At 39.2% G+C, this 26,030-nt stretch overlaps 1 protein-coding gene across 4 annotated transcripts in view; it reads right to left on the bottom strand.

The window, feature by feature from the left end:
* The window catches only part of SPOP (speckle type BTB/POZ protein), a 67,131-nt gene that overhangs the window by 14,480 nt on the left and 26,621 nt on the right, over positions 1 to 26,030 (bottom strand). For 2 of the 4 annotated variants that reach the window (XM_035026893.1, XM_035026896.1), the window contains exons 2-6: positions 18,364 to 18,414; positions 5,602 to 5,745; positions 4,827 to 4,948; positions 2,247 to 2,398; positions 1,971 to 2,098 (exon numbers count right to left, since the gene is read on the bottom strand). In XM_035026893.1, the coding sequence (XP_034882784.1) occupies positions 1,971 to 2,098; positions 2,247 to 2,398; positions 4,827 to 4,948; positions 5,602 to 5,679 (480 nt within the window). In that variant the 5' untranslated portion in view covers positions 5,680 to 5,745; positions 18,364 to 18,414. Of the gene's footprint in view, positions 1 to 1,970; positions 2,099 to 2,246; positions 2,399 to 4,826; positions 4,949 to 5,601; positions 5,746 to 18,363; positions 18,415 to 19,422; positions 19,536 to 26,030 lie in introns of all 4 variants that reach the window. The other 2 variants (XM_035026895.1, XM_035026897.1) reach the window with 2 other exon arrangements.

Below are 26,030 nucleotides of genomic sequence, written 5' to 3'. Positions count from 1 at the left end.
AACGAGTCTCACTAGGCACAAGCCCAAGTATGAGAAGCAACACTCAGCACCTGTGGCCAAGAGAGAAGTGTGATAGGAACAGATGGCACACCTGGTTCGATGGGAAGAAACCGACGGCATCAGCAGAACTCAGCAGACGCTTCCCTGTTCAACATCTCCTCACTTCCAAAGTGTCATCTCACTTCCCTTCTAAGTCAGCAAGACAAATCTAAACTTAACCACAGGATTTCTCCTCAGAGAATTTCATATGGGGAAGCGAAGCCTTGGACTTAGCCACAGGATGAGAGACTGCCAAGTGAGGGCAGGCCAATCAGTTCCCAAATCAAGAATGTCAGGACAGGGGCTGGAGCAGCTGGAATGGGCTGGGGGGAGGGGGCGGAAGGGGGATCATGGGAGAAAAGGCTGGGCCCACTGTGGACTGGAAAATGCAGCAATAAAGGTGAATACTTTGCCTAAAACACCAGAGGCAGTATTTAGAGGAAATTTCTCTTCCTTGAGAACAGTTCAAAGACTGGTTTTCATTTCCAGCAGAAATTAGAATTTTCCACTATTTTTAAATCTTTCTGAAATACAGGTCTCTAAGGTAGGTGAAGATTAAATTGATGGTCTTAAGTTTTCATCGAACCTCACACGAAACCAACTAGTTGTTCTCATTTCTTCACTTGGGCAACTGAGTATGATCTGTAACTAGTAGGACTTACATGGAATTCCAAACGCAAGTTCACAGACAAAAACAACTACAACATTTAATATATTTATAGAGATGCCATCACTCTAGTATTTCCTTCTTTTACTTCACAACAAAAAAGAAAAGGAGGTAGCTATTATGTAACTATTCTATGTATTCGGTGTAGTACTTTAATAAACTGTGCATCCAGACCTGTCTAACCCCCAGCAACTATTCTGCAGAAATATTCAATGAGCTGTGACTGGGGAGAGAAGCCAGCTACTGCTGGCTAGGCCTCTTCCGTGAAAGGACAAGATCGCTAAGGGACACCCTGCTCTGCTGCCCAGGTGGCAGTAAGCCTTTGGAACTGTCATTTACTCACAGCATGAGCCCATTATTTGGCAGAACACACCGGTAGTTGGGGAGCTTGCTCGCACCCTCCCCATGAAAACACAGTGGTCACTCTCAAGTGGTGCTGCTCAGGAAGTGGTTCTTGACCATACAAAGTGTAGGGAGCACAAATTTCCCATCGGACTGGAGGTTTTATTCATTTATTACACTGTGAGCTTATGAGTATTTGTAAATGATAATGGCATGAAGTGACTGATTAGAATATATATACCCATTAAATAAGCCACTTTCCAACTCACTCTTGGGAATACTTCAAGGCTTCTCCTGTAACCCCAGACAGGCTTAGGTCACTGGTGAGAGAAATACTCTCCTGGCTGACGACAGATAACCCTCCTAGCTAAGCACAAGTTAGAGAGCTTTACCCACCCTTCACGCTAGAAAAAATGGTTCTCTCCATTGTTTCACAACTACTCCAGCAAGACAAACTGGATAAACTCAACTCCTGGTAAGAGTCATCTAGTAAAGCAGAAAAGGAAAATGATCTGCAGTCAAACACAAGTGGACCTCATACTTCAGAAGTCAGAAAGTTTAAGGGACAGATCCACATAGCGAGTTGCTGGCCATTCTCCTCAGCTTGCAGTGCCAGTCTGTCCACATGCTACCTGAGAACACCCCCAATGAAAAAGCCAGAATCCTGACCCAAGCAAGTAAAAAATCGCTCATACCAAGATAGTGCACAATCTTTGTTTTTAAGAACGGTAACAAGCAGAAAGGTGGAGTGCCCAACAAGCCTGAAATCGTGACACAGTTTCAATCATAGAAATCACATTTGTGCAGTACCACTCCACTCGGGGATTTTTCTCACTCCCCATCCCTGACACAATGTAATTAAGTCTACCGATACCCATCAGGTTTGGGAATTGCCAGTCTCACCTTGGGGTAAAGGACTCACCTCACAGAAGAGGGTAAGCTTGTCATCAGGGAGAAGCCCGTTCGCCTCATCCAAGAGAAAATCTCTACGGATGAATTTTTTGAATCCCCAGTCTTTGCCTTGCACAAACCTATATGCCCGCTGACTCTCTGGAATGAAAAAAAAAAAAAAAGTCATATTTAGATTTACTAAAAAAACAAAACAAAACAAAACCACCCAGATCAAATCCATAACTTGTCTGCGTATGAAGTGGCTTGGTGTGAAAATTAAGAGTGGAATGAAGACGGGAACATTTACCCATAGCTTTGGTTTCTTCTCCCTTGGCATTCAGGATGGAGAATTTGAATTTTGCCCGAACTTCACTCTTTGGACAGCTGACCAGTAACAGGTAAAGTGACAGATAATCTTTGCTTTCTTCATCTAGTCCTTTTGGGTTTACTCGCAGACACCTGCCCAAAACAGATAGGGGAAAAAAAAAAAATGTTGGAAGCATTCACGTTTATAGGCTTTGTGAAGTGACAGGAGAAACAGAACATCTATTTCCCAAGAGAGGAAGATGTTAAGAAAACCAATCCAGGCCCCATAGCAGGAGATGCTTACATCTCTGCCTCCTTCCTCATAATCTCCTAAATCACTCTTTCTCCCTGTAAAATATTTTAAAATTGAGCCTATTTCCACTCTGTTCTAATCCTCAATCTCAGAAAGGCAGCCCCTTCTTTTGTCAGGATTATAATGAAACCATGAAAACAAAATGTTGGGGGCACACGGGTGGCTCAGTCAGTTAAGTGCCCGACTCTTGATTTCAGCTCAGGTCATGATCTCAGGGTTGTGAGATCAAGCCTTCCATCAGGCTCTGCGCTGGGTGTGGAGCATGCTTAAGATCCTCCCTCTCCCTCTGCCCCTCCACCCCTAAAAAAAGTGTCGTTAAACCCTTTAATATCACCTTGGGAGAGAAAAAATATTCCAGAGAAATATGTGAATACTACATAATCTTTTACAGATATTTTATCAATCTGGCAATAATATCCTAAGATTGAAATAAAGAAGGCAGTATGGAGGAAGCACAGACAAAAAAGTAAACTCCCATTACACAGGACAGAGTTCCAAGCTAGGTTTCCAAATGGAGTCAGAGATGACAATCTGTTGCCAATGAATCAAAACAAATTTCAGACAGATTTAATAGGTTCAATTGAGTTAAGTTGTAAATGTCATTAGTTGAACTGCATGTGGTTCACACTACTTCTACCACATATAATACATAGGCCATACGTATCCTTAGGCCTTGCCAGTGTTACGGCACCTCTCTCGAACAGGTGGTCCAATCCAGTGCCTCTCCCGGAAGTGCATATACCATATACATTGTGCTCAAGATGTGAATTTGAATACAATGCCTAAGTGGGGCGCTTGTGTGGCTCACTCAGTTAAGAGTCTGACTCTTGATTTCAGCTCAGGTCATGATCTCAGGGTCATGAGATAGAGCCCCACGCTGGGCTCTGTGCTGGGCATGGAGCCTGCTTAAGATTTTCTCTCTCCCACTCCCCCTGCCCCCCTCCCCTCACCCCCTGCTCGCTCATGCTCTCCTCTCTCTTAAATAAATAAAGAAATGAAATGCTAAGAATAAAGCATTCTCTCAGCACCTAGTAATACACTGCTTAATGCACACAGCCAACAAATACTAAAGGGAAAGAGAGTGGTTTAACTCTTCAGCGGGTTATCGGAGATCAAAACTGGGTGGCTGACACACACGTGTTCTGTTCTTGGCAGCAAAGATATTGTTGTATCCTTAACTGCCAGCTCCTCTTCAAGGGGATGCACAGTTTGGATGGGACTGACCCCCACTCTCAGATCATATTCCCCTTGCTGTAGAGATTAATGGAGGGAACCCAAACCTAAACCAGTCAGTGCATGTAGGACATATTCTTGGCCACAGAGTTAATTCAGAGAAAGTTCAAAGACTTCTGTTGGATGGTAGTGGATTACACCCATTGCTACTGCCAGTCATCCTTTAACCACAAGGGAAGCTAGACTTGAGATGTCCAACAGTGCAGAGAACAGAGAGAGATGGGGTCCTCAATCTCACCACCGGGCTGCTGGATCACACTACCTTCAAAACCATCCTACAAAAAAACAAACAAAAACAAAACAAAAAACCATCCTACACCCTGGGCATTCCGGTTACATAAGCAAATAAATCTCCTTCATTGTTGAAAAGCAGGCAATTTAAAAGTTGAGATTTTTATGCTAAAATCTAAATTTCTTGCTTTTCTTAAAAAATCAGCAAATATGACGATGGTCAGCCCTTATTCACACACAGCTATGGCGCTGAGCAGCCACCACCCCTTTCAGAAGGTCACTCAACACTCATACCAGGTATGAATATCATTTACAACACTGGCCCTCTGTACTCATTTATATTACCCTACAGCCATTTGAGTTTGCTGATTCCTGACCTGACACACTCACTGAATTAATTCAACAAATATACAGTGAGGGTGCCTGGGTGGCTCAGTCGGTTAAGTGGCCGACTCTTGATTTCGGCTCAGGTCATTATCTTGGGGTCCTGGGATCGAGCCCTGAGTCAGGCTCTGTGCTCAGTGAGGCATCTGCTTGAGGATTCTCTCTCTCCCTCCGCTTGTGCTCTCTTTCTCTCTCAATCAAATAAGTAAATAAGTAAATAAATAAATAAATCTTTAAAAATATATTTTTACAGTGAACACCATCGTGTGCCAGGCAGTTCTAGGCACTGGAGAATATGTGAAGAACAAAACGAAGTCTCTGCTTTCAAGGATCTTACGTTCTAGTCAGGCTCTGTCATAAAACCAAGCAAAACAGGCAACTTTTAGAAAAATTTTTACAGCTAGATATAGTCTTCCTCACCATTTCAGTTTATCATTGGCTCCTGATGAAAAGGTTGAACTTTTAATGACTTCACCCATTTCCTCCCGGCAAAAGCTAAAGTTATTGATGGTCCACATGTAGGAGAATTTCACTACCTTGATCTGTTAACAGAAAACCAAGAAGCAATTAAATAGGAAGTGGGCAACCTGAAAAACAGGCTGCAGATCAAATAATCATTTCCCTTCCTCCCTCTGTCTGCGTGAGTCCCATAGTAAGACAGCCCTGTCTGGGCGGCATGGAGGCTCAGCTTTTTCTGTCCCTCACCCACATTTTAAGAAATCTCACAGTGACCAACTGCTTTCATAACATTTTTCCACTTCTGAGAAACACTGGGTGGAAAGTGAGAAAAACATGGGCAGGGGTGGGCAAGCAGATAATAAAGCTGTACCTAAAACAAGCCTCTGCGCAGAGCACCGTTTGACAATTGAGATGCTGATGCCACTGCTTGGGGTTGCAAATCTCAAACCTGGTTTCCTGTGAGTTGCCCAAAAAGGAACACATTTCCATTAAGGTGGCTATAAGTGGATCTAGTTTCAAAGATCCCTCCCACTTCAACCTCCAATGAAAACCACCAGCCTAGTACATTCAGATGCCATGTGGATAACCAAGGAATGGAAAGCTGACAAGTACTTTATCTGCTCTTTGACAGTTATGTCCTAGAGAAAGCAGGAAACCTAATGAAGAAATCTTATTCTTTTCATTCACCAAAATCCTCCCAAGATACAGGATTTACAGGGTGAAACCATGAACTTACCTGTGTGTAGCACCAGCTCTCAGCTACAGGGCCACTCGACATTTCTGCCGGAGGTGGAGGACTTGGAACCCTTGACATCGCCAGTTTGAAGGTTAAACAAGATCTCCAAAGGCAGCGGACAAAGATTTCTGTTCTCTCTTCACCCTGATTGACCCAAGAAGCATGAGGATTTTATTAGATTAATGGTATACTATCCTATTTCCATTTGACCTTGCAGACTGGAAACTGTGTCTCCTGCCTGGAATGCTCTACCTTAATCATTCAAATGGCTCCTTAGTATTCAATGTTAACGTCAGAGAAGACCACCTACTCGAAAGTAGCCTCCTAGTCACAATTCTATCACCCTACTTCCATCCTCTGCCCAATTCTTAATATTATCTTACCAAATGAATTTCCTCAAAGGGCATATAAAGTACATCCATGAAAAGGCTGCCAAAGAGGAGACAGCATAGTGAACCCCACATACAACTCTGCCACTGGCCCCTTTCTCGGGGGCACAAATATTCCACTCCTAAAAGAAAATGAGCTTGTTACCTCTCTAACTACCATCTCATCTCCTCCTACACTTCAGTGCAGACTTCTTAGGAGAAGTCTTCTATTCTTCAACTCAGTGCTGGCTGCTCTCTTGAAGGGCAACATTCACCGCTTTCTTAGATGTGTCCCTTTCTCTGCAGCACAAGAGATCTCCTCGCTTACATGCTCCATCACTATCCAATTTTCCAGATTCTTCTTCTTGTTCTGTTCTCTGATCATTCCTCAATCTCTCTTACTGGATTCTCTTTCTCCAGTGTCGTTCCCGTGGTTGAATTTTCCATCATTTTCTCAAACTACATTCTCTTTCAGTTTATCCACCCCCAGTGTCAAAGTTTTGCCTTTATACAAATGACTCCCAAATCTCTGTGACCTGTCTCATAAGCCTCAGACCACCTTCAAATAACTGCTGTACATCTCAACAGGATGTCCCAGCAGCAAATCAAATCCAAGTCCAACTTCTCCTCTCCAAGGCCTTTCTTTTTTCTTTTTTTTTTTAAGATTTTATTTATTTTTTGACAGAGAGAGACAGTGAGAGAGGGAACACAAGCAGGGGGAGTGGGAGAGGGAGAAGCAGGCTTCCCGCGGAGCAGGGAGCCAGATGTGGGGCTTGATCCCAGCACCCTGGGATCATGACCTGAGCCAAAGGCAGACGCTTGACGACTGAGCCACCCAGGCGCCCCTCTCCAACGCCTTTCTAAACACAAAGCCATTCAAAACATTGGTGAATCTGGTTACAATTTTTAAGTACCATAAACAAAGCCAAAAAAACAAACTGGAAAAAAAAAAAAAAGCTTGCAATGCATAATGAGGGGATAATTTATAAATTGATATGTAAGTTTTCTACAAAATTCATAAGAAAAAGGCCAACTACCCTGTAAAAATATTGTTCACAAAAAAGGAAATAAAATAGCTCTTAAAGTTTTACATCTTTCAAACCAGCAAGAAAAAAAATCAACCATGCCATGTAGGGGGACATGGGGCCTCTCCTACACTGCTGGTAAGACCATAATCTAGGATGTATTTTTGGACAGGAACTTCCTGTATGCAGTACGTTGACTATACATGCACCCTAAGACTTAGTAATTCTACTTTAACTGTAGAATTACTACAGTTAGTAATAGTAACTAACTATTACTAGTGTAATAGTGTAGGGGTTTCTCAAACTTCAGTGTGCATCAGAATCACCTGCTGGCCACCATCCCCAAAATTTCTGATTCAGAGATCTAAGCTAGGCCCACAAATCTGCATTTCTAACAAGTTCCCAAGTGACCTTGATGTGCAGGTCCTGGCATCACATTTTAAGAACCACTGCCCTAGAGAAACCCTGCACGTGGGCAGAAGAAGACACAGAGAGGGCTGCTCAGTGTGGCAGTGTTCATAACAGTGAAACACTAGAAACAAACCAAAAATCCATTAGGAGGGAAACAGAAAACTAAATTGGGTTATTTCCATATAATGGAAAACTATATTTCAGGATTTAAAATTAATGAACTAGATCTGCAGCACCATGGAGATGAGATCAAACACAATGGTAATGAACAAAAGCAAGTTCTGGAATGTCATGTGCAGTACCTGATTTATGCAAATTTAAGATTTATATATTATTTACAGATATGATATATGCATTCAGTAGAAGTAAAAAAACAAAAAACAAAAAACACACTGACAAGCTATACATCAGATTCACAATGGGAGAGCAGGGGAGAAGAATGAGGCCAGGACAAGGATATAAGAGATCACAAGTTGCTCTCTCCTGTTTCTTTCCAAATGAGGATGGTCTGAAGCAAATATGGAAATATATATATCTTTAATTTGGGATGATATCCACTTGAGTATATACCATTTTTCCTACTGTTCTGCTTTATTTTAAAGAATATATTGTAGGGCGCTGGGGTGGCTCAGTTGTTTAAGCAGCTGCCTTCGGCTCAGGTCATGATCCTGGAGTCCCGGGATCGAGTCCCGCATCGGGCTCCCTCCTCAGCAGGGAGTCTGCTTCTTCCTCTGACTCTCCCCCCTCTCATGCTCTCTATCATTATCTCTCTCAATAAATAAATAAAAATCTTTAAAAAAATAAAAATAAAAAATATATTGTAAGAATAGTGTAAGGACGTATTCCATTACATCAAACACTGGCTTCACTAAGGGAGAAATTTCGTTCCTGAACACTTGGTTTGTTTCCAGCTGTGCACAGACAATATGAATATAACTGATCATGTCGTCCTCTTTGCCTGGTTACTAGGAAGCCCTGAGACGTATTTGTAAGCTATCTCCTAAAACTCTAGAATCACATGATCATTCTATAACAGCTTTATTATTATTTTTTATTTTTATTTATTCATTTATTTTAGAGAGAGTGAGAGCAGGAGGAGGAGCAGAAGGAGAGGGATAAGCAGACTCCTTGCTGAGGGCAGAGCCCGATGCACAGCTTGATCCCACGACCCTGAGATCATGACCTGAGCTGAAATCAAGAGTCAGATGCTTAAGCGACTGAGCCACCCAGGCGCCCCAGCTTTATTATTATTATTATTATTTTAAGATTTTATTTATTTATTTGACAGAGAGATAGCGAGAGCAGGAACACAAGCAGGGGGAGTGGGAGGACAAGCGGGCTTCCTGCTGAGCAGGGAGCCTGATGTGGGACTCAATCCCAGGACTCTGGGATCACGACCTGAGCCCAAGGCAGACGCTTAATGACTGAGCCACCCAGGCGCCCAGCTTTATTATTTTCTTAACACTGTTACTCACTTTGCTATAATTCCCTCAACTGTTTACTCTTTTATATGTTAAGTACTTCTGGAAACCACCCCAAATCCTTTGTAGAAAGAGGTATAAATGAACAAAAAAGATCACTCAACTTACACACACATTCACTGGCAACTTAAGTAATAAGCATGGAAGGGGATCAATAAGATACAGTTGTATCCCCACAGAGTAATACCATTGGTATTACCAGAGTCCCCACTGGTTTTAAACACTATCCTACAGACATTTACAACTAAAGCATCCCATATAATCACAGATGGGAGTTAACAGTTTTATACACACACATGCTATTTCACTTAAGCTAACAAACTAAGCAATGCAGTGGCATTTGGGGCTCCCTGGTTTGTGCAATTCATGATTCCACGATATACTCAAGAAACCAAATGCTATACTTGATCACCTGCGATGGAGGTATGCTTCCATTTGATGGAAAACACATTCTCAAGAACTATTTGTCTAGTAATGAGTAAATGCACCTTAGGCAGTTTTACAAATCCCAGTTACCATTACTGCCAGTAGGAGCCAGAATGAAATTTCAAAATTCCCACTTAAAACTATCTTTTGGGCAGACTGGCAATGAAGATGTGAGTTTTACACATTAGTTAAGAGCATAAAATTTGGCTCTGGAGGTGTGCAGTGCAGCTCTACACTGAGGGATCATAAAATACTAACTTGGGTTTATTTTGAGGTTTTAAAAAATACTTCATATTTATCTAACAATTAATTTAAGGATTCTCTAAGCCTAAGAAAAAGACAAGTTTAAAAACAGTTTTTTTTTTTTTAAGATTTTATTTATCTGAGAGAGAGAATGGGGGGGAGAGAGTATGAGAGGGGGGAGGGTCAGAGGGAGAAGCAGACTCCCTGCTGAGCAGGGAGCCGGATGTGGGACTTGATCCTGGGACTCCAGGATCATGACCTGAGCCGAAGGCAGCTGCTTAACCAACTGAGCCACCCAGGTGCCCTAAAAACAGTTTATTTTATTTTTTTTAATTTTTAAAGATTTTATTTATTTGACAGAGAGAGACATAGTGAGAGAGGGAACACAAGCAGAGGGAGTGGGAGAGGGAGAAGCAGGCTTCCCGCGGAGCAGGGAGCCTGATGCGGGGCTCGATCCCAGGACCCTGGGATCATGACCTGAGCCGGAGGCAGTTGCTTAATGACTGAGCCACCCAGGCGCCCCAAAACAGTTTATTTTAATGGCTTAAATGCTGTTACTGAACCATCGTCCATTATTACAACCAGGAAAAAAAAAATACTACTTTGGTCTTGGCCATTTTTTCTATCTTTTTTGCTTCTCATTTATTTTGTAGCCAAGTCTTTTTGGTTTTTCTTTTCTTTTCTAATAATATCACCTTTATTCCAATTTTAAAGAAATGTCTAACCCAACAGCTAGTAGCACTGGAAGATGAGCCTCAGACTTTGAGGAGCTTTAACCACACAACCTGCTGAGAGGGAAATTGACTAGGATAGCACAAGTCTAATTAATTTCACTCATGGCAGGCACCATGGGCAAAGTGTTCATCAGCAAAGTAGCCTAGGGTTACATTCTGTAGCACTTCATGCCAACTGCTGCAGGTGCTCAGCAGAAAAACAATTTCAGAAAAGAGGAGGTCTATTTGAGGGTCATGATTTGAGAACCTTTGTAGGAGACAACTAGCACCAAAATATAGTATCCCTGGCTTCAAACAAGTTAGGACAAGACCATCCAAGTTGTCTAGTGAGAAATTTCTTTTCCAAAGCTTAGCAAACTTCCCAGTATGCTGACAACTCTGAGGCTGAACATGTCTATGATATACCACCATTTATTTTCCTGTTTACGCTATTAAATCCTGACCCATGAGGTGATACCTCTTTTGCGTCACACCAAAAAATATACTTTAGAATATCTGTCCACTATAATACTGCTCAAATTCCAATGAAGGTAGTTATCAAGTTAGCAACCAATGGCAATCACTAACAGAATGTGTCTTAATAGGTATTAGGAGTCCATAAAGTTGCAAGTTATTTTTGCCAAGAGACTCCAGTCAATCAATATAGTATGATTTCTAACTAGAACATTAAACTCTAGAGAGTAGACAAATAAAAAAGATATTTTAATGCTGTCATGATGCACGTGCATGATACTTTCAACCAAACTTATACAGTGTACTTCTTTTCTGCCTTCTTTTACACCTATGAACACTTCTGTTGCCTTCAGTAGACTTGAAGCTCTTTAAAAGGAACTTGCAACTCTTCGTGTCCCCTTATCACCTAGCAGAGCCTGCCTAAAACAAGGCATTCAGCAAAAATACTTCGATGACTGAAACATTTATCCAGTTGCATTCTAGTTCATTAACTTTTCTGCTTGTTTCTCTCACACATCTCTAAAAGAGCCTTTGAACAGTGCTGAGTATATTAGATTTGCAATGTAATGAGAATCATTAATTTGTTCTTTTGGATGAGTTACACACAAAGCCAAAAACTCCTAGCCTGGCACTCTCAAGTATCTGCTCTGGTAAAACTAAGGTTCTCATCCAGTACCAAGTGTATCTTCCTTCTACAAGGGGAAAGAGACCGGATATAATTTCCTTCATTTTGAAAACATGAATCAGTAATTTGAACTAAACTCTTATGTAATCAGGATTCTTTGAGGACAGATGAATTCCCTATACAATGGAGGGAAATGTCCCAATAGTTTAACCTGCAGTATATGCAGAGCTAGGCTACAACACTCTCTGAAAAGTGTTACAAAGACAGCTTCTGCAGTTCTTTTTTTATCTTTCTTTTATTCCCTATAAGCATTCCTCTATCTTCAATCTAATCCCGTCATCCAGAGAATTAAAAAAAAAAAGAACATCACCAACCAACACAGGCCTATCACATACATGATATCTGTAAGTTAGCCATATAGATCCATCGGTCTTAAAATTACAGGAATAAAAAAAAATAATTACAGGAATAAGACTGAGAAGATAATATGAGACTGAACCATGAAACTGTTTTGTAAGCCAAAACTAGTCAAACATCGGCAATTTTATGTGGTTCAACATAATACACAAACATGCACAAGCCAGACGGATGGGAACATAGCTTCTTAAAAGAATGGTTTATTAGGGACTTTGCAGAAGTCTATTACTTTTTTTTTCTTTTGGTTTAAAGCCTTGTACAGTTTCCAAGTAAGGAAAAATCCCAATGTCATAACTATTTTAAACCTGAGAGACGTTGCATTTTCCCAAACAGAAGATGCCAAAAAGATTGTTGACCAAAAAAAAAAAAACCCACAAAACTATGGGAAGACTTGGATATATTCATTTTTGAGAAACTGATGTGACCTCAAAGTAATGTTTGTATTTCTCCTGTTACAGTGTCTTCAATAATATACAGTCTGTGAGATAGTAACTTCTTTCTCATTACCCTACGGATAGATTATTACAGGTCATACTGACTTCCTCTGTTGCAAGGTTTGAATGACTTTTGAAAATTTGTCATAGGTAAACTTATTACAATTCAATCTAGTCTAACAAAATACTAAATATAGCTTTTTTTTTTTTAAATTTACAGACACTTCTTAAAATGAAACTAAGGGTACTCAAGAGAGACCTCAATAAGCAAAGGAAAGACTGGGGTTTCTCTTATATCCCTTATCAGGTTCATGCTTTATAAAATTTACAAGTTAAAGATGACTGCTTTTGTCTTTTTTTTGTTTTGTTTTAAAGATTTTATTTATTTATTTGAGACAGAGAGAATGAGAGACAGAGAGCATGAGAGGGAGGAGGGTCAGAGGGAGAAGCAGACTCCCTGCTGAGCAGGGAGCCCGATGCGGGACTCGATCCCGGGACTCCAGGATCATGACCTGAGCCGAAGGCAGTCGCTTAACCAACTGATGAGCCACCCAGGCGCCCTGCTTTTGTCTTTATTGAGATATAACTGACATTTGTTTTTGTTTTTTTAAATTCTTTAACAAAAGGATTTCGTATTAAGTGAATCTAAAGATCAAGAAGAAAAAGTCAACAGCCTAATGGAAAAATGGGCGAAGAACAGCCCATGGTTTGGAGAAATGTAAATACCAGTGGCTCTGAAATATATGAAAACATGTTCAACTCTCATTCATATAAGATAAATGCAAATTAAACCACACACTGATTCACCAAGTGAATTGGCAAAGATCAAAATGTTTGATAACACTTGCTCAGGGTAAGGAGAACACTTCTGATTAGAGTATAAATTGTTACATTCTGCATGAAGGGAAATGTGTATCAGAATGAATAAGAAATGCACATACCCTTTGATCCAGCAATTTTACTTCTAGAAATTTACCCTACTGATATATTTAATATGACAAATATTAACAGATTTTTTCACTGTGGCATTATTTGTAATCACAAAAGAATGGAAACAACCTAAAAGTCCATCAACAAGGGTTTGATTAAATGAATTATGATACAAACAGACAATATAACAAAAATCTGTTTAAAATGGGGAGGTTCTTTCTATTTAAAAAGGCAAAAATATTTATTTATTTTAACATATACATAATATTCTCTGGAAAGCTATACAAGACCCTAGGGACACTGGTTACTTCCAACAAAGGAAACTAGGGTACATGGGTGGGAAGGAACTTTCCATTGTATTTCCCTTTTGTACTTTTTGAATTTTGAACCATGTGAATATATTATCTTTTCAAAAAAAATTTAAAAAAAATTTTAAAGCAATTAGCAGCCTTTACAATTAATTTTTCTAAGTGAGGAGATGGCTTATAAATCAGACCCTTATGAAAGACAAGATAGGAATTATCCAGTGGTTTCCATTGTTATCTGAGTAAAATCTACCTCTGTCATGACTGCCAAGACCTCAGTCTATGTCCCTGACCTCATCTAACACTTACCCTTCACAGTCACTATGCTTTAGTCACTCAGGCCTTTAATTCTACTTAGTTAGCACACCAGGCTCTTTTCTGAGCCTGGAAAGCTCTTTTTTCCCCTCAGATCTTTTCAGAGCTGGCTCCTTGTCATTTAAATGTTCTATCAAGTATAAGATCTTCAGAGAGGCCTTCTCTGACCCCCTACTTCCACCCTGTTCCTCTCATTACATTACCCTATTTTATTTTCTTCATGATCACTACCTGAAATGATCTTGTTTCAAGTTTCTTACTTGTCTATTGTCTTCCCCACCAGAAGTTAAGCTCAATCAGAGAACAGCATCCCCTGTACCTAAAATGGTATCATAACAGGCACTCACTAAATATTTGTTCAGTGAAATTGTTGTTGAATAACTAGACTACTGTCTTTGGGGATCATATTCTCCCTTAATGAGCTCTAGTTAAAAGGTTAAAGTTTGGGAGTTGCTGAGTGAATAACAGCTATAGGAATCCAGGCACACTTTTAAAACAATAAAACATTTTCAAAAAGAAAAGCATCAGTTCATCTCATTCCAATTTTAAATAACTCATTATGTTCCAAAACTAGGGACACCTGGGTGGCTCAGTCGGTTAAGCGTCTGCCTTCGGCTCAGGTCATGATCCCAGGGTCCTGGGATCGAGCCCCACATCAGGCTCCCTGCTCAGCGGGAAGCCTGCTTCTCCCTCTGCCACTCCCCCTGCTTGTGTTCCCTCTCTCGCTGTGTCTCCCTCTGTCAAATAAATAAATAAAATCTTAAAAAAAAATACGTTCCAAAACTATACTCTCCTTCGATTAAAAAAAAAAAAAGTCCAGGAAAACTTGGGATAAAAGGTAAGCCTGTACAGCTAAATGGGGGAGTTCCTAAATCCATAAGACAACAGTAACATAAGCAAGTTTTCTAGAATAGGGCAATCCTGGTTATAGAAAGTACCACTACAACAGCTGCCAGGAATTCAGGCTAGACCTTGAGAGTTCTTTGAAGTTGAAACCTATATAATAAGATGCCAGTATATTGATAAAACTGAGGCAGATCTTTAGCATCTTTACTTAGATTTGACCTTAAATTTTCACATCTGACATGAGGTTCGATTCCCTTAAAATTGACATGTAGAGAAAACATATTTAACATTAAATATATACACATGTAAACATGTCCCTGTATAAATATATAGAGACAGACATATCTCTGAACACATAAGTAAGTTTTTTCTATACCAGGCTAATTTGTAGAACATATTTTCTGCCGTAGCCAAATATTTATCTAATTAAGAGGCTGAATTATTCTCCCAACTAATGTTATTTAAGGAAAACTCAGAAACAAGTATACTAGTATGTATGCAGGTCAGTACCTTTAAGATTCCCCAGTTTACAGATACCTTAGGCAAGCATAGACACTGAAATGATTGTTAAGGATTAGATATCCTTTTAAACATAAAAAGGCTATTTTACCTTCTTCTCCTCAATCTAAGGGTTACAAAATGGGAGATTTACAGAAACAGCCTGGCTAGTAAGGCTCATCCAAAGCCAAGATGAAGATGAACAAGAAGGTACATGAAAGAATCTCAAGTCATGGAAAGCAGTGGAATAACCAACAGATAGCTCCCACTGGCTCCCAAACCTTAGAGTGTGCTGGCTGTTTACAGGCTTTTACTGCCCTTCTCTACAGGTTATAAATAACTGCAAAGTGTCCTTGTCCCCAAGGAGACCTTCGCAGCCAGCTCAAAGGTTAAAATATGGAATAATTCTCACTTTGGACGAAACTCTTCCAGTTACCAGAAAAATGAAAGAGCAAAAAAATTTATTGCCCATCTAAGTTAAAGGCTGGGGAATCATTCCCTCTCCCTAAAATCTATCAATTCTATAAAAGTTGTTATACAGACTTATTAGCATAGTTCACCACCCCAAAAATATATCCAGGGAGGATGCAATACATGCTCTGTTCCAAAAGCAAAGGCCTGTCCTGGAAAGGAGCAAATGCCACTCAACGGTCTTATAGGATAGCATCTCTTCAGACCTCATCTCTTCAGACCTTCAAGAAAGACTTCTTGAATTCCTTTGCTTTTTAATTTAGGTAAAAATGACGAACTGAGCTAAATGCATCTCGTCTCCACTTGGATGAGGGATGCAGCACAAGCAATCATGGTTGCACCAAGCACAGGTTTCACAAGGTCTGGGCTAATACAATCAGGTGATGTGCTAATGTTGTTAATTACTGAACCCCTGCTAGGAAAAAAAGTAAAAACAAAAACAACTCTTCCAACTGCTTAAAAAAAGGCAGGGTTCATCAGATCAAGCTTCTCCACACATCACTTTCAAAATCCATCATTTGGGAGATGTCTGAAATGGAAAGACAGGAATCCAAACAAATCTGATTATAAAGGGGCTATTTCACTTCAAAGTGGATCTCAGTTCCAAAGGAAAACACCTTCAGAAATGAAGTTAGATAGGCAGAACCAAATAATCAGCAACTTCTCTCTTTTCACAAATTATAATTATGTGTTGATTCCACTGATGACTTGGACAAAAATCTCCAGGGCCACAAAGAGCAAACTTAGGAAAGATGAAGATTTTAACACATCCCACGTGTTATCAAAGATTTCTCCTCTAGGTTGAGAAAATTCATTCTAAAACAAGAGCTAGAACAGAATTTAAAAAAAGAAGGAGGAGGAAGAGGGGAAAAAACCTTATGGCTAAGAAGATATGTTTATTATATAATTATATTCTCAAAGCTGTTTCGAGATTTGGGAGGTTATAGTTTTTCACCCTCTCCCCTCACTACAAACTACGAAGAACCTTATAAAATTCAAATAGTAAACAGATGAAAGGCTTGGCCCTAATACAATTTAAATGTGTCCAATCTGCAAGGAGTTCAAAAACAGAAGACTCATTTCATGAAACAAACAGGCAGAGGTTGCATATCCCCACAAGGTCCTCTGGCCTTTCTGGAAACCAAATTCAACAGGCAGTTCTCTTCGGCCATCTATACTTTAGTCAAGCCATTTAAAAATATTTCTTAGTTAACACAATTTGGCTACAGAAAGAGCTCAAGGAATACATAGCAAAGAAGATCATCTAAACTGGTCTTAGGGTATACTATGTGGACTAAGTTCATTAACTTCAAAGCTGAAAAGGCCCATCTACTCCAGAAAATCTGGTATACTACAAGGGCAACCATTCTCTTCAGCATTAACTACTACTATCTAGCAGTACAGAATTTCGTATTCTCTGGAGACACTGTTCTTTGTAAGAGACTCTAAGGTCTCCCTTCAACTATGAAAGAGAGAATGAAGTGTATTTTTGCTTTAATCTCCTTTAACCGTGGTCTTACTAGAAAAAATCTGATGACTGTTCACATGGATCCATGTCCACGCTCCTTACTTAGAAACCATCTGCAGAAAATAAATTCCCTCTTCTAAAGTTATTAAAAATAGGGGCGCCTGGGTGGCTCAGTCGGTTAAGCGTCTGCCTTCGGCTCAGGTCATGATCCCAGGGTCCTGGGATCGAGCCCCGCATCGGGCTCCCTGCTCCGCGGGAAGCCTGCTTCTCCCTCTCCCACTCCCCCTACTTGTGTTCCCTCTCTCGCTGTGTCTCTCTCTGTCAAATAAATAAATAAAATCTTTAAAATAAATAAATAAAGTTATTAAAAATAAGCCAATTTCTATGTTAATGTTAAGGGTTCTAACTAAGCTAAATGGAACAAAGGACGGGCAGGAAGTTCTCAGTTTTAAATGTTCATTCCAAAATTCATGACACAAGGAAAAAGTAAAACCACACAGGCAGACAAAACAGGGGCAAGTTAGACAGAAAGTCTGTCTTAACAGAATTTCCTGGCTCCCAACAGTTTGTGTCAGATTTTAAAAGACTAAAATGCTGTAATACCTATTTTACCCAATAAAACTCTGTAAAAACATACATAAACATTTGAGGCATGAATCTCACATGAAAAAGTAAAATTTTTAAGATGCTGGCCTGAATGGCAGGAACATTTTTTTAAGTTACCCATAAAGAGATAAGCTCTACATACATACACAAAGGCAATTTGCTCAGAATCAAATGCCTTGAACAGAGTAAAATGAAGCCCATGGCTTGCTTTATTTCCTTTTATAAACTGTAATTCTCATTTCCCTGAAGATCTTCTCTAGGGAGAAAAATCATCTTACTCTAAGGTCTCTCTCTATATCATGTATTATCAACCACTGATTACAAATGTAAATCCCAACTTTTCTCCCTTCCACCATTAGTGCAAAAGCCTTACATTATATGCTGCAGTCACCAGAGAGGATCTGAACAAATAGCTATGGTTTACTCCAGGAGAGAATATTTAAAATAAAACTTCTTTTCAAGTCACATATGAAAAATGTTTCTTTAACATCATTTGTAATGCTCATTATTAAAAAAAAAAAAAAACCTTACATGTTTACCTTCTATGACTTCCAACTTTACATACCATTTGCACTGAAATGAAACCATAGACTGCACTCAAGATATGCATTTTTTAAAGTCATGGTAAATATTTCTGTGTATTTCATTCTGCTTTTTTCCTCATGATCTTAAACTATGTTTAAAAGAAAACTATGTAAAAACTCACCAAGTTAAGTCAGTAGGAAGACTCTAATTTGTCTTGTCTAACAGGAAACCTCTGTTGGAAATAGAGATGATGAATCAGACTTAACCAGATTCTGAATCTCATACAAGTCTTTACTTATTTTGGCTATTCTGAAAGGGAAAACCTTACAAAAGCAGGTAATACATTTGCTAGGAATTCCTAGTCAAAATCACCATTCTTATATTTTATCACTAGTTCTGGATATGCTATTTTTTAGTCATCTCTGAAAAAGATTATACTTTGATATGGAAGTCTGAAAAATCCAAGCTAATTCTTTTAATCAACTGGCCTATGAATGCAGCAAAAATGAAATAAATGGTTTGCTTCGTGTCAACATGTACAAGAGGGGGGTCATCATCACATTTGCCAGTTACCTCACAAACTGTTCAAAGAATTATTTCGTTTTTATGTCAAATGTCCTTTATAAAAAGTGCTCTGTGGGTCAACTACATGAAAGCAAGATACATTTAAGCAAAGCAATGTATTCTATGGTTTAAACGAACAACTACCATAATGAGGTTCCTGGTGAAGACTGAGGAGATGTCTTAACTAAAACACCACCACCACCCTAATTATCGACCATAGCCTACAAAGTAACTCAAAACAGAAACAGGGCTAAGAGTGGTTGCCAGGCTTCCAGAAGCCTAACATAAGCAGAAAATTCTAGCACTCTCTTCCCTTTTGTGGGAAAATAAGTACTGCATACATACTGGGTGATTCCTTAAAAATAGAATCTTTTCTTGAAAATCTAAACACTAATTTTAACCGGTACACCTACAAATAAGCTTCTCTTATTTTCATAAACTAGTCTAGTTACTATCAATAATGGAAGGAGCCCTCACCAAAAACTGTCCTCAACTACTGATGCTAAAACAGGCCAGTCTTGATCAGAAGAGTTAAGAGTAGCAAGAGTCAGGCTGAATTCATTTAACAAATATTTACTCAACACCAACTGTGCAAGGCATTCTTTCAGACACAGAGGTTAAAAAAAAAAAAAGACAGACAAGGTTCCTGACCCTCTGAGGGTAGACAGACAAATACCTCTTAAGACTCTGTAAGTAGTCCCAGGCGGAAGATGCCAACCAACTCTAAGAAATGAAAATGCTGAATGTTGGTGATTCTTAAACAGAAACCACTACCTTTAGTTCCTTACCCTGTAAAACAAATTTTTTAAGTGTAAGGCTTTGGTTTCTCAGTTAATTTGCTACAATGAACATTTTCAGGCCCAGTGGATCAGCAAAATGTAAGGAGTCTGACAATACTGATGAGGACTGGGAGGAACAGGGACACCTCTCACACTGTAGGTAGGAGGGCAAATTAATACAACCACTTTTGAAAAACAGTTTTATCTAATAAAACTAAAGATCCAGCAATTCCACTCCCAAAAATGGCCCAGAGAAATTCCTGCACATCCATCAGCACACATAGACAAGAATGTTCATAGCAGCCAAAAACATCAACAGTAGAATGGATACACAAATTATGGTACATTCATATAACAGGAAGCTATATGGCAGTGAAATTAAACTACTGTTCTACATAACAACATGGATGAAAGTTACAAACATATTGTTAGGTTCTGAAAGAAGACACAGAAGAACACATACTATATTATTCTATTTATATAAAGTTCAAAAACAGACAAAACTAAATTATAATGGTTTGTAAGGATTCCTAGGTGGTAAAATCATAGAGAAAATGATTATCACAAATGTCAGACTCTCCACAAGAGTATGGGTTATGATCTAAAAGGCATACACAATATAGCAAGCTTCTAGGTGCCGGCAATGAGATATTTCTAGGTCTAACTGGTGGTTATATAGGTACTTTCTTTTTATAATTCATCTTTAAACTATAGTTATGTTTTATGTATTTTTCTATGTTTTATATTTCATAATAAAAATGTTCGAGACATATGTTAAAACAGAGTAGCTACAAAGGTACATACATACACACACACACACATATATATCCTCCTACATCTAAGGGTGAATACAATGTCTTGCACAGAATACACCCGTGTTTTTTTTTTTCCAAGACAATTCATAAGGAGAAATCAATAATAAAGAAGGGTCACCTAGGAATGAACACCTATAGACAGACTTTCCTATCATACTTTCTTTCTTTGAATTTAACTGAAATACCTAAGGTCTGTATTTCAGGGAAATTTATAGTACTGACACAAATGTTTAAATCTGGCTACTCACCAGGAGCCATTAGTTAAAACCAGTCATTAGTTAAATAAAAAAATTATTATAAGAAATAATCCAGGGGCGCCTGGGTGGCTCAGTCGTTAAGCGTCTGCCTTTGGCTCAGGTCATGATCCCAGGGTCTTGGGATGGAGCCCCACATCAGGCTCCCTGCTCCGCAGGAGGCCTGCTTCTCACTCTCCCACTCCCCCTGCTTGTGTTCCCTCTCTCGCTATCTCTGTCAAATAAATAAATAAAATCTTAAAAAAAAAAAAAAAGAAAGAATCCAAAGTTTCTGAAGGCAAAGCCAAGATACAGTATTTTTTGGTATTACCTTTTTAGCTTAATCATGGCCTCTCATGGAACCTCCAATGACTTCCCATCTCACTTGGAGTAAAAGCCAAAATCCTTGTAATGGCTGAAAAAGGACTGCACAATCGGACCTCATTACCTCTCTGGCCTCACCTCCAATTATGTTTTCCTGACCTCACTATGTTCCAGTCAAACTGCCCTTCTTTGCTGTTGTTCCTGAGACAGAACAGACCCATTCCTGCCTCAGGGCTTTGTACTTGCCTTTTTCTCTACCTGGGTAACTCTTCCCCTAGATATTCTCCTGGCACGCTCCCTCACCATTGTTGGGTCTTTCTGTAATAGTCACCATCTTCTGTGAGGCCTTCCCTGACGCCCTTAAAATGTCATCCCCTTCCCCAAGGCCACACTCCTATTCCTCCTTCATTACTTCATTTTTTTCTCTAGCACATAAAATCATCTACCTTAAAATACCTGGAATGTATGAAAGGCAGACTCCTGTCTGTTTGTTCCCAGACTCCCTTTGTGTATGGCACAAGGGAGGCCAGAAATAAACGTTTATTTAATAAATGGCTGAATTAATCTTTTTCTTTTCCATTTCTGTTCTTGAAAGATTAGACAGTAAATCCATATATTTAAAAAAAAAAGTTTCCCCTCTATGTCAAATTTATTAACAAAGTTTGTTTTACTAACAAGCTTCAGGTTTATTAGTATTAATGAGTCACGGGTAAGGTAAGACCTATGAAGAGCTGATACAGAGCTGCATTTTCCCCCTAACAAACGCGCAGTCCCTGTTCTAGTGGTAACAATGCTGGGAAGCCACTGAGAGACAAGAACTGCTCTAGCACACTGGTGTACCCGCTACGGGAGCTTCCTGACAAGACATTGCATGAAGACGGACGGCTGCCTTTAGTTAGGCTTTTTAAGTTTAGGGTTTTTTTTAATGAGGTTTTATTTTAATAGAAGGGGGAAAAAGGTGTTTTTAAAAGAATTATGTAGGGGCGCCTGGGTGGCTCAGACGGTTGGGCGTCTGCCTTCGGCTCAGATCATGATCTCAGGGTCCTGGGATCGAGCCCCACATCGGGCTCCCTGCTCGGCAGGGAGCCTGCTTCTCCCTCTCCTTCTACTGATCCCCCTGCTTGTGCTCTCTCGCTCTCTCTGTCAAATAAATAAATAAAATCTTAAAAAAAAAAAAAAGAATTATGTAAACAAAATATAACTTCAAGAAGAAAGTTCTTTATATTTTTACTCCCACAAAAACGGAAGGCTTCTGTTATGTATCCTGATGAAATATCCCAACAAGGTAACTACGGTTAGAGAAAAAAAATTATTTTTGAGTTAGGTACCAAAATTGTTATAGTAGTTTCCAGAGTGAAAGGGAAAAAAAAACTCCATACTGTTAGTGTATCATATTATCCTATTCTAAAGAAAGATTTAAAATAGGAACATCTCTCCCCAGTATAAATTGTGGGATTGATGTGATAAAGAGCAGGTAAAGAACTCCATTCAAACTTAGTGATTACAGTGGCAAACGGGAAATAATTCTCTAAACAAAACTGCCTGTCAGGTGATATGACATATATCTGAGCATACAGACAGAGCTTATACTTTTGATGGAATGCTTCGCTCAAGTTAAAACTGGAGTAAACTTAGATCCAAAGGTTACTTTCCAACCACAATACTTGTGACCTGAACCATATCCTAACACATGAATAAATCTGTGAGAAAATACACAGGCATCTGATATTGCATGGTTACACTTATTACTAAGGCCAACATTAAGGTCTGATCAATTGTTAAAAAAAATACTTCACACATAAATTCTTATCAAATTCTTAAAGATAGTTCACATATTCATGAGGTGAAAATATCATGACTATATATTCATACATGACGTGGCGGCCCAAATTAGTTGTTAAGAAAGGAAGTCCTACTCAAACACTTGCAGCAGGCAGAGTGTATTATTAGAGAAGAGTAACAGTTTTCATGTGTAACACTTCAGCATTCCAAGCGCTCAAAGCTCTGAATAGCATCCACATTTAAAGGGGAAAAGACACGGAGCATAAAAATTAAAAATATACTCAACCTTGCAATAATTAAGAAAGTAGAGTGGATTAAAGACTCCAGACAAAAAAATTATAAACGAAAACTCTGATCATTGAAACATATGGTCCCTGAACAAACTTTATCAGTAATAATTCTAATATAAGGTGAAGGCTTATATTTTTTAATGCTTAATTTGGCTAAGAATGCTCCAAGAAACTCTTTCATGAATATCAGCTATGTCTGGATCATGCTGAATTTAGAAGGTAACACAAGAATTCCCTGAACTGGACTGGAGATCAGTGAACAGTCCTACGCTTGGTGGGACGTATTCTAGGAGTTAAAAAGTAGTAAAAGAGGAAGGGTTTAAAGAAAGAGGTGAGGAGTCATTAACATTTATGAAAAATAGCTACTGGATATGAGACAATAAAAATACAAAATACTGGAATGCAAAAGTTGCCAAATTTAGCAGATTCCAAAAAGAATCCATAGGAAAAGAAAATTTTAGAACCTCTGACCCTAATAAAAGTTGGCATTCTCAGTTATGAAAGGGTCTCCTCATCCCTCCCCCTCCCCCAAGTGATGATATGAATACCTAAGTGGTGGCCCAAGTGGGAGAATTCAGGTAAGATACTGAGGAAAAAAAAAAAAATCAAACCAGGGAAACAGCAAGAACAACTATCACAACAAGAAGGAGGAGGAGGACGACAAGGAAAGCATAGGGATCCACATGAGGCTGTTGTTCACTGGAGTTCTATAACAGCAAATAAATGGAAACAACTTAAAGATCCATCAAAGGGTTTGGAAAAACTGAAATATTCATAGTGAAATAAAAATTAAACAGCTAAAACGAGGGACCTAGATTTATATGAATCCAGATGGATAGATCTTGAAAAACAATAAGCAAAAAAACAAATGACTGTCATAGAATTTATATATTCACACACATTCTCTCTCTCTCTCTCACACTCACACACACACACACACACACACAGACACACTGCACTGCAAGGATGCACACTAAATTCAGGGTAATAGTTGTCTCTAGGGAGTGAGGGTGGGAAAAAGAACAGAGAAAGTAAATAAAGAGGGATTTCAGCTAGAGAGGTTTGTCATAATCTCTCCATTTTGTTTGCCTTTTTAAAAAATGTTTCAAAAACAATGAATTCAGAAGGAAAAGTAAATTAGAAAAGATTTTTTTAAATCGACATCAGGGAAATATTTTAAATAGACAATAATGTAGTCTGAATCAAACCAAAAAAAGCCAATGAATTCAGACCAGATCTTCTTAATAATGAAAAAACTAGCTCTTGTTGGTAAAATACTTTTCCCAGTTGACTGGAATTACATAGCACTGGGCTTATTTAAGCAGAGGGAGGAGGAGGCTGACTTCATATACCTCAGCAAGAAAGCACATTTTATTATTTTTATTTATTTAATTTTGAGAGAGAGGGAGAGAAAGCATGTGTTGGGGGGGTGGGGAAGGTGGGAGAGGAACAGAGGGAGAGGGAGAAGGGAGAAAGTGCTGGGCGTGGAGCCCCACATGGGGCTCAATCTCATGACCTTGAGATCATGACCTGAGCCAAAATCAGACTCAGTTAGTCAGACGCCTAATTGACTGAGCCACCCAGGCACCCCCAAGAAAGCACACTTTACATACAACTAATACAGTAATCCAGCCTATCTTCAGGTTGTAAATCCTTATAAAGGAACCAGATTTCCACAGAGGACCTTCTCTTTCCTCTCCACCATCCTACCTTCTAACCTCATGAAGACCTGTCCTCCATCCTTCCCTAATTTTATTCATTGCCCTCATAGGACTAATCCCTCCTTTAATCACGTCAATTTTTAGTGCCTGAACTCAAAGACAGATTTATTTTTAAAGAAAACTTGAGACTTTTTGAAATGACTTAAGCTTTTTCTCCTCTTTCAATTACGTTTTTTCCTCTCTCTTCCTTTGCTTTTTGCCATCCCCAACCTTTTGTCCCCCCTTCCATTCTCTTGCTGACCAACAGTTGCTTTCAACTGCTTGTAAGCCTCTGGCATATTTATACTTTTTGCTTCTTAAGGAAAAGATACTCCCAAACCAAACAAAATCCCATGCCATAGCCCAAAGGTCAACTAAAGAGGAGAAAACTTAAAGTAAAAAATACTAACCATATTTTGCTGTCTTTCATTTTGGCATGAAGACCAGGAATACAGTTCCAACTACCAAATAAGACAGCAAAACCAAACTTCCTTTCACATTTTATCATCTTTATATCATTGAAATGTATCTGGGGCCGTCTGTTTCACAAGACACTTTGGTTAAGAATTATAAGACCACTGAGAATAGGTCCGGTCCGTACAGTTAGGTATGACAACCTAGTGGAAACCGCAGCCTCAAGATTCACAACAGACGTACGATCCACGCACTACTCCCCCATCCTCCTGGTCTTCGTTAAAAGTACTTCTGAGGTCATCCTGTGTTAAATGCTTTAAGCTATATAACCATTTCCTCACAAATATCAGTCACTGCCTCAGTCTCCAAAGTACTCTGACATTCATGATCTTATTTGGGATTTTTAACAGCTCTGTGAGGCATGCGGAGCAAGTATTTTACAAATAAGGAAAGAGAAGCTCAGAAGTCATGATCACATGGCTATGAAGGGATCTGAATTCAGAACTCAACTCTTTTGAGTTCTCCTAACCCAAAACTTCGTCATTCCTATGACTGATTCTTAGATCAGGTATGGTCTTTTATTCAACATGTAGGAAATGGAAAAATATCTGATAGAAGGTATATTTATATACTCTAGCTTTCAATTCCCATTTCATTTTCAAGTGGCAACTCTGTTGAAAAGTATGCTTCTTTTCCCAATGAATTCTGAGCACCACTATTAAGGGAGACCTGGGCTAATCATTGACAGGCTCATGCCTACTTTCAAGGCTGGACCCTGGGAACAAATCATATGTTCTAATACTTTAAGAAAGACTTTCCATACATTAGCACGTAATCATCATTAATTTTTTTAAATAAAATGCGTTCTAACATGCCAGAGTAATTTTCTACCCTGAGTTTCCAAGAAACTAGCGTCTTTTCCCCCGAGATCTCTCTCTCCATTGCCG

This window comes from Mirounga leonina, unplaced genomic scaffold (assembly GCF_011800145.1).
Source record: "Mirounga leonina isolate KUSES-001 unplaced genomic scaffold, KU_Mleo_1.0 Mir_200, whole genome shotgun sequence".
Lineage (NCBI taxonomy): Eukaryota > Metazoa > Chordata > Mammalia > Carnivora > Phocidae > Mirounga > Mirounga leonina.
Note: the sequence above shows the minus strand (reverse complement) of the source record. Positions and strands in the feature narration are given on the sequence as shown.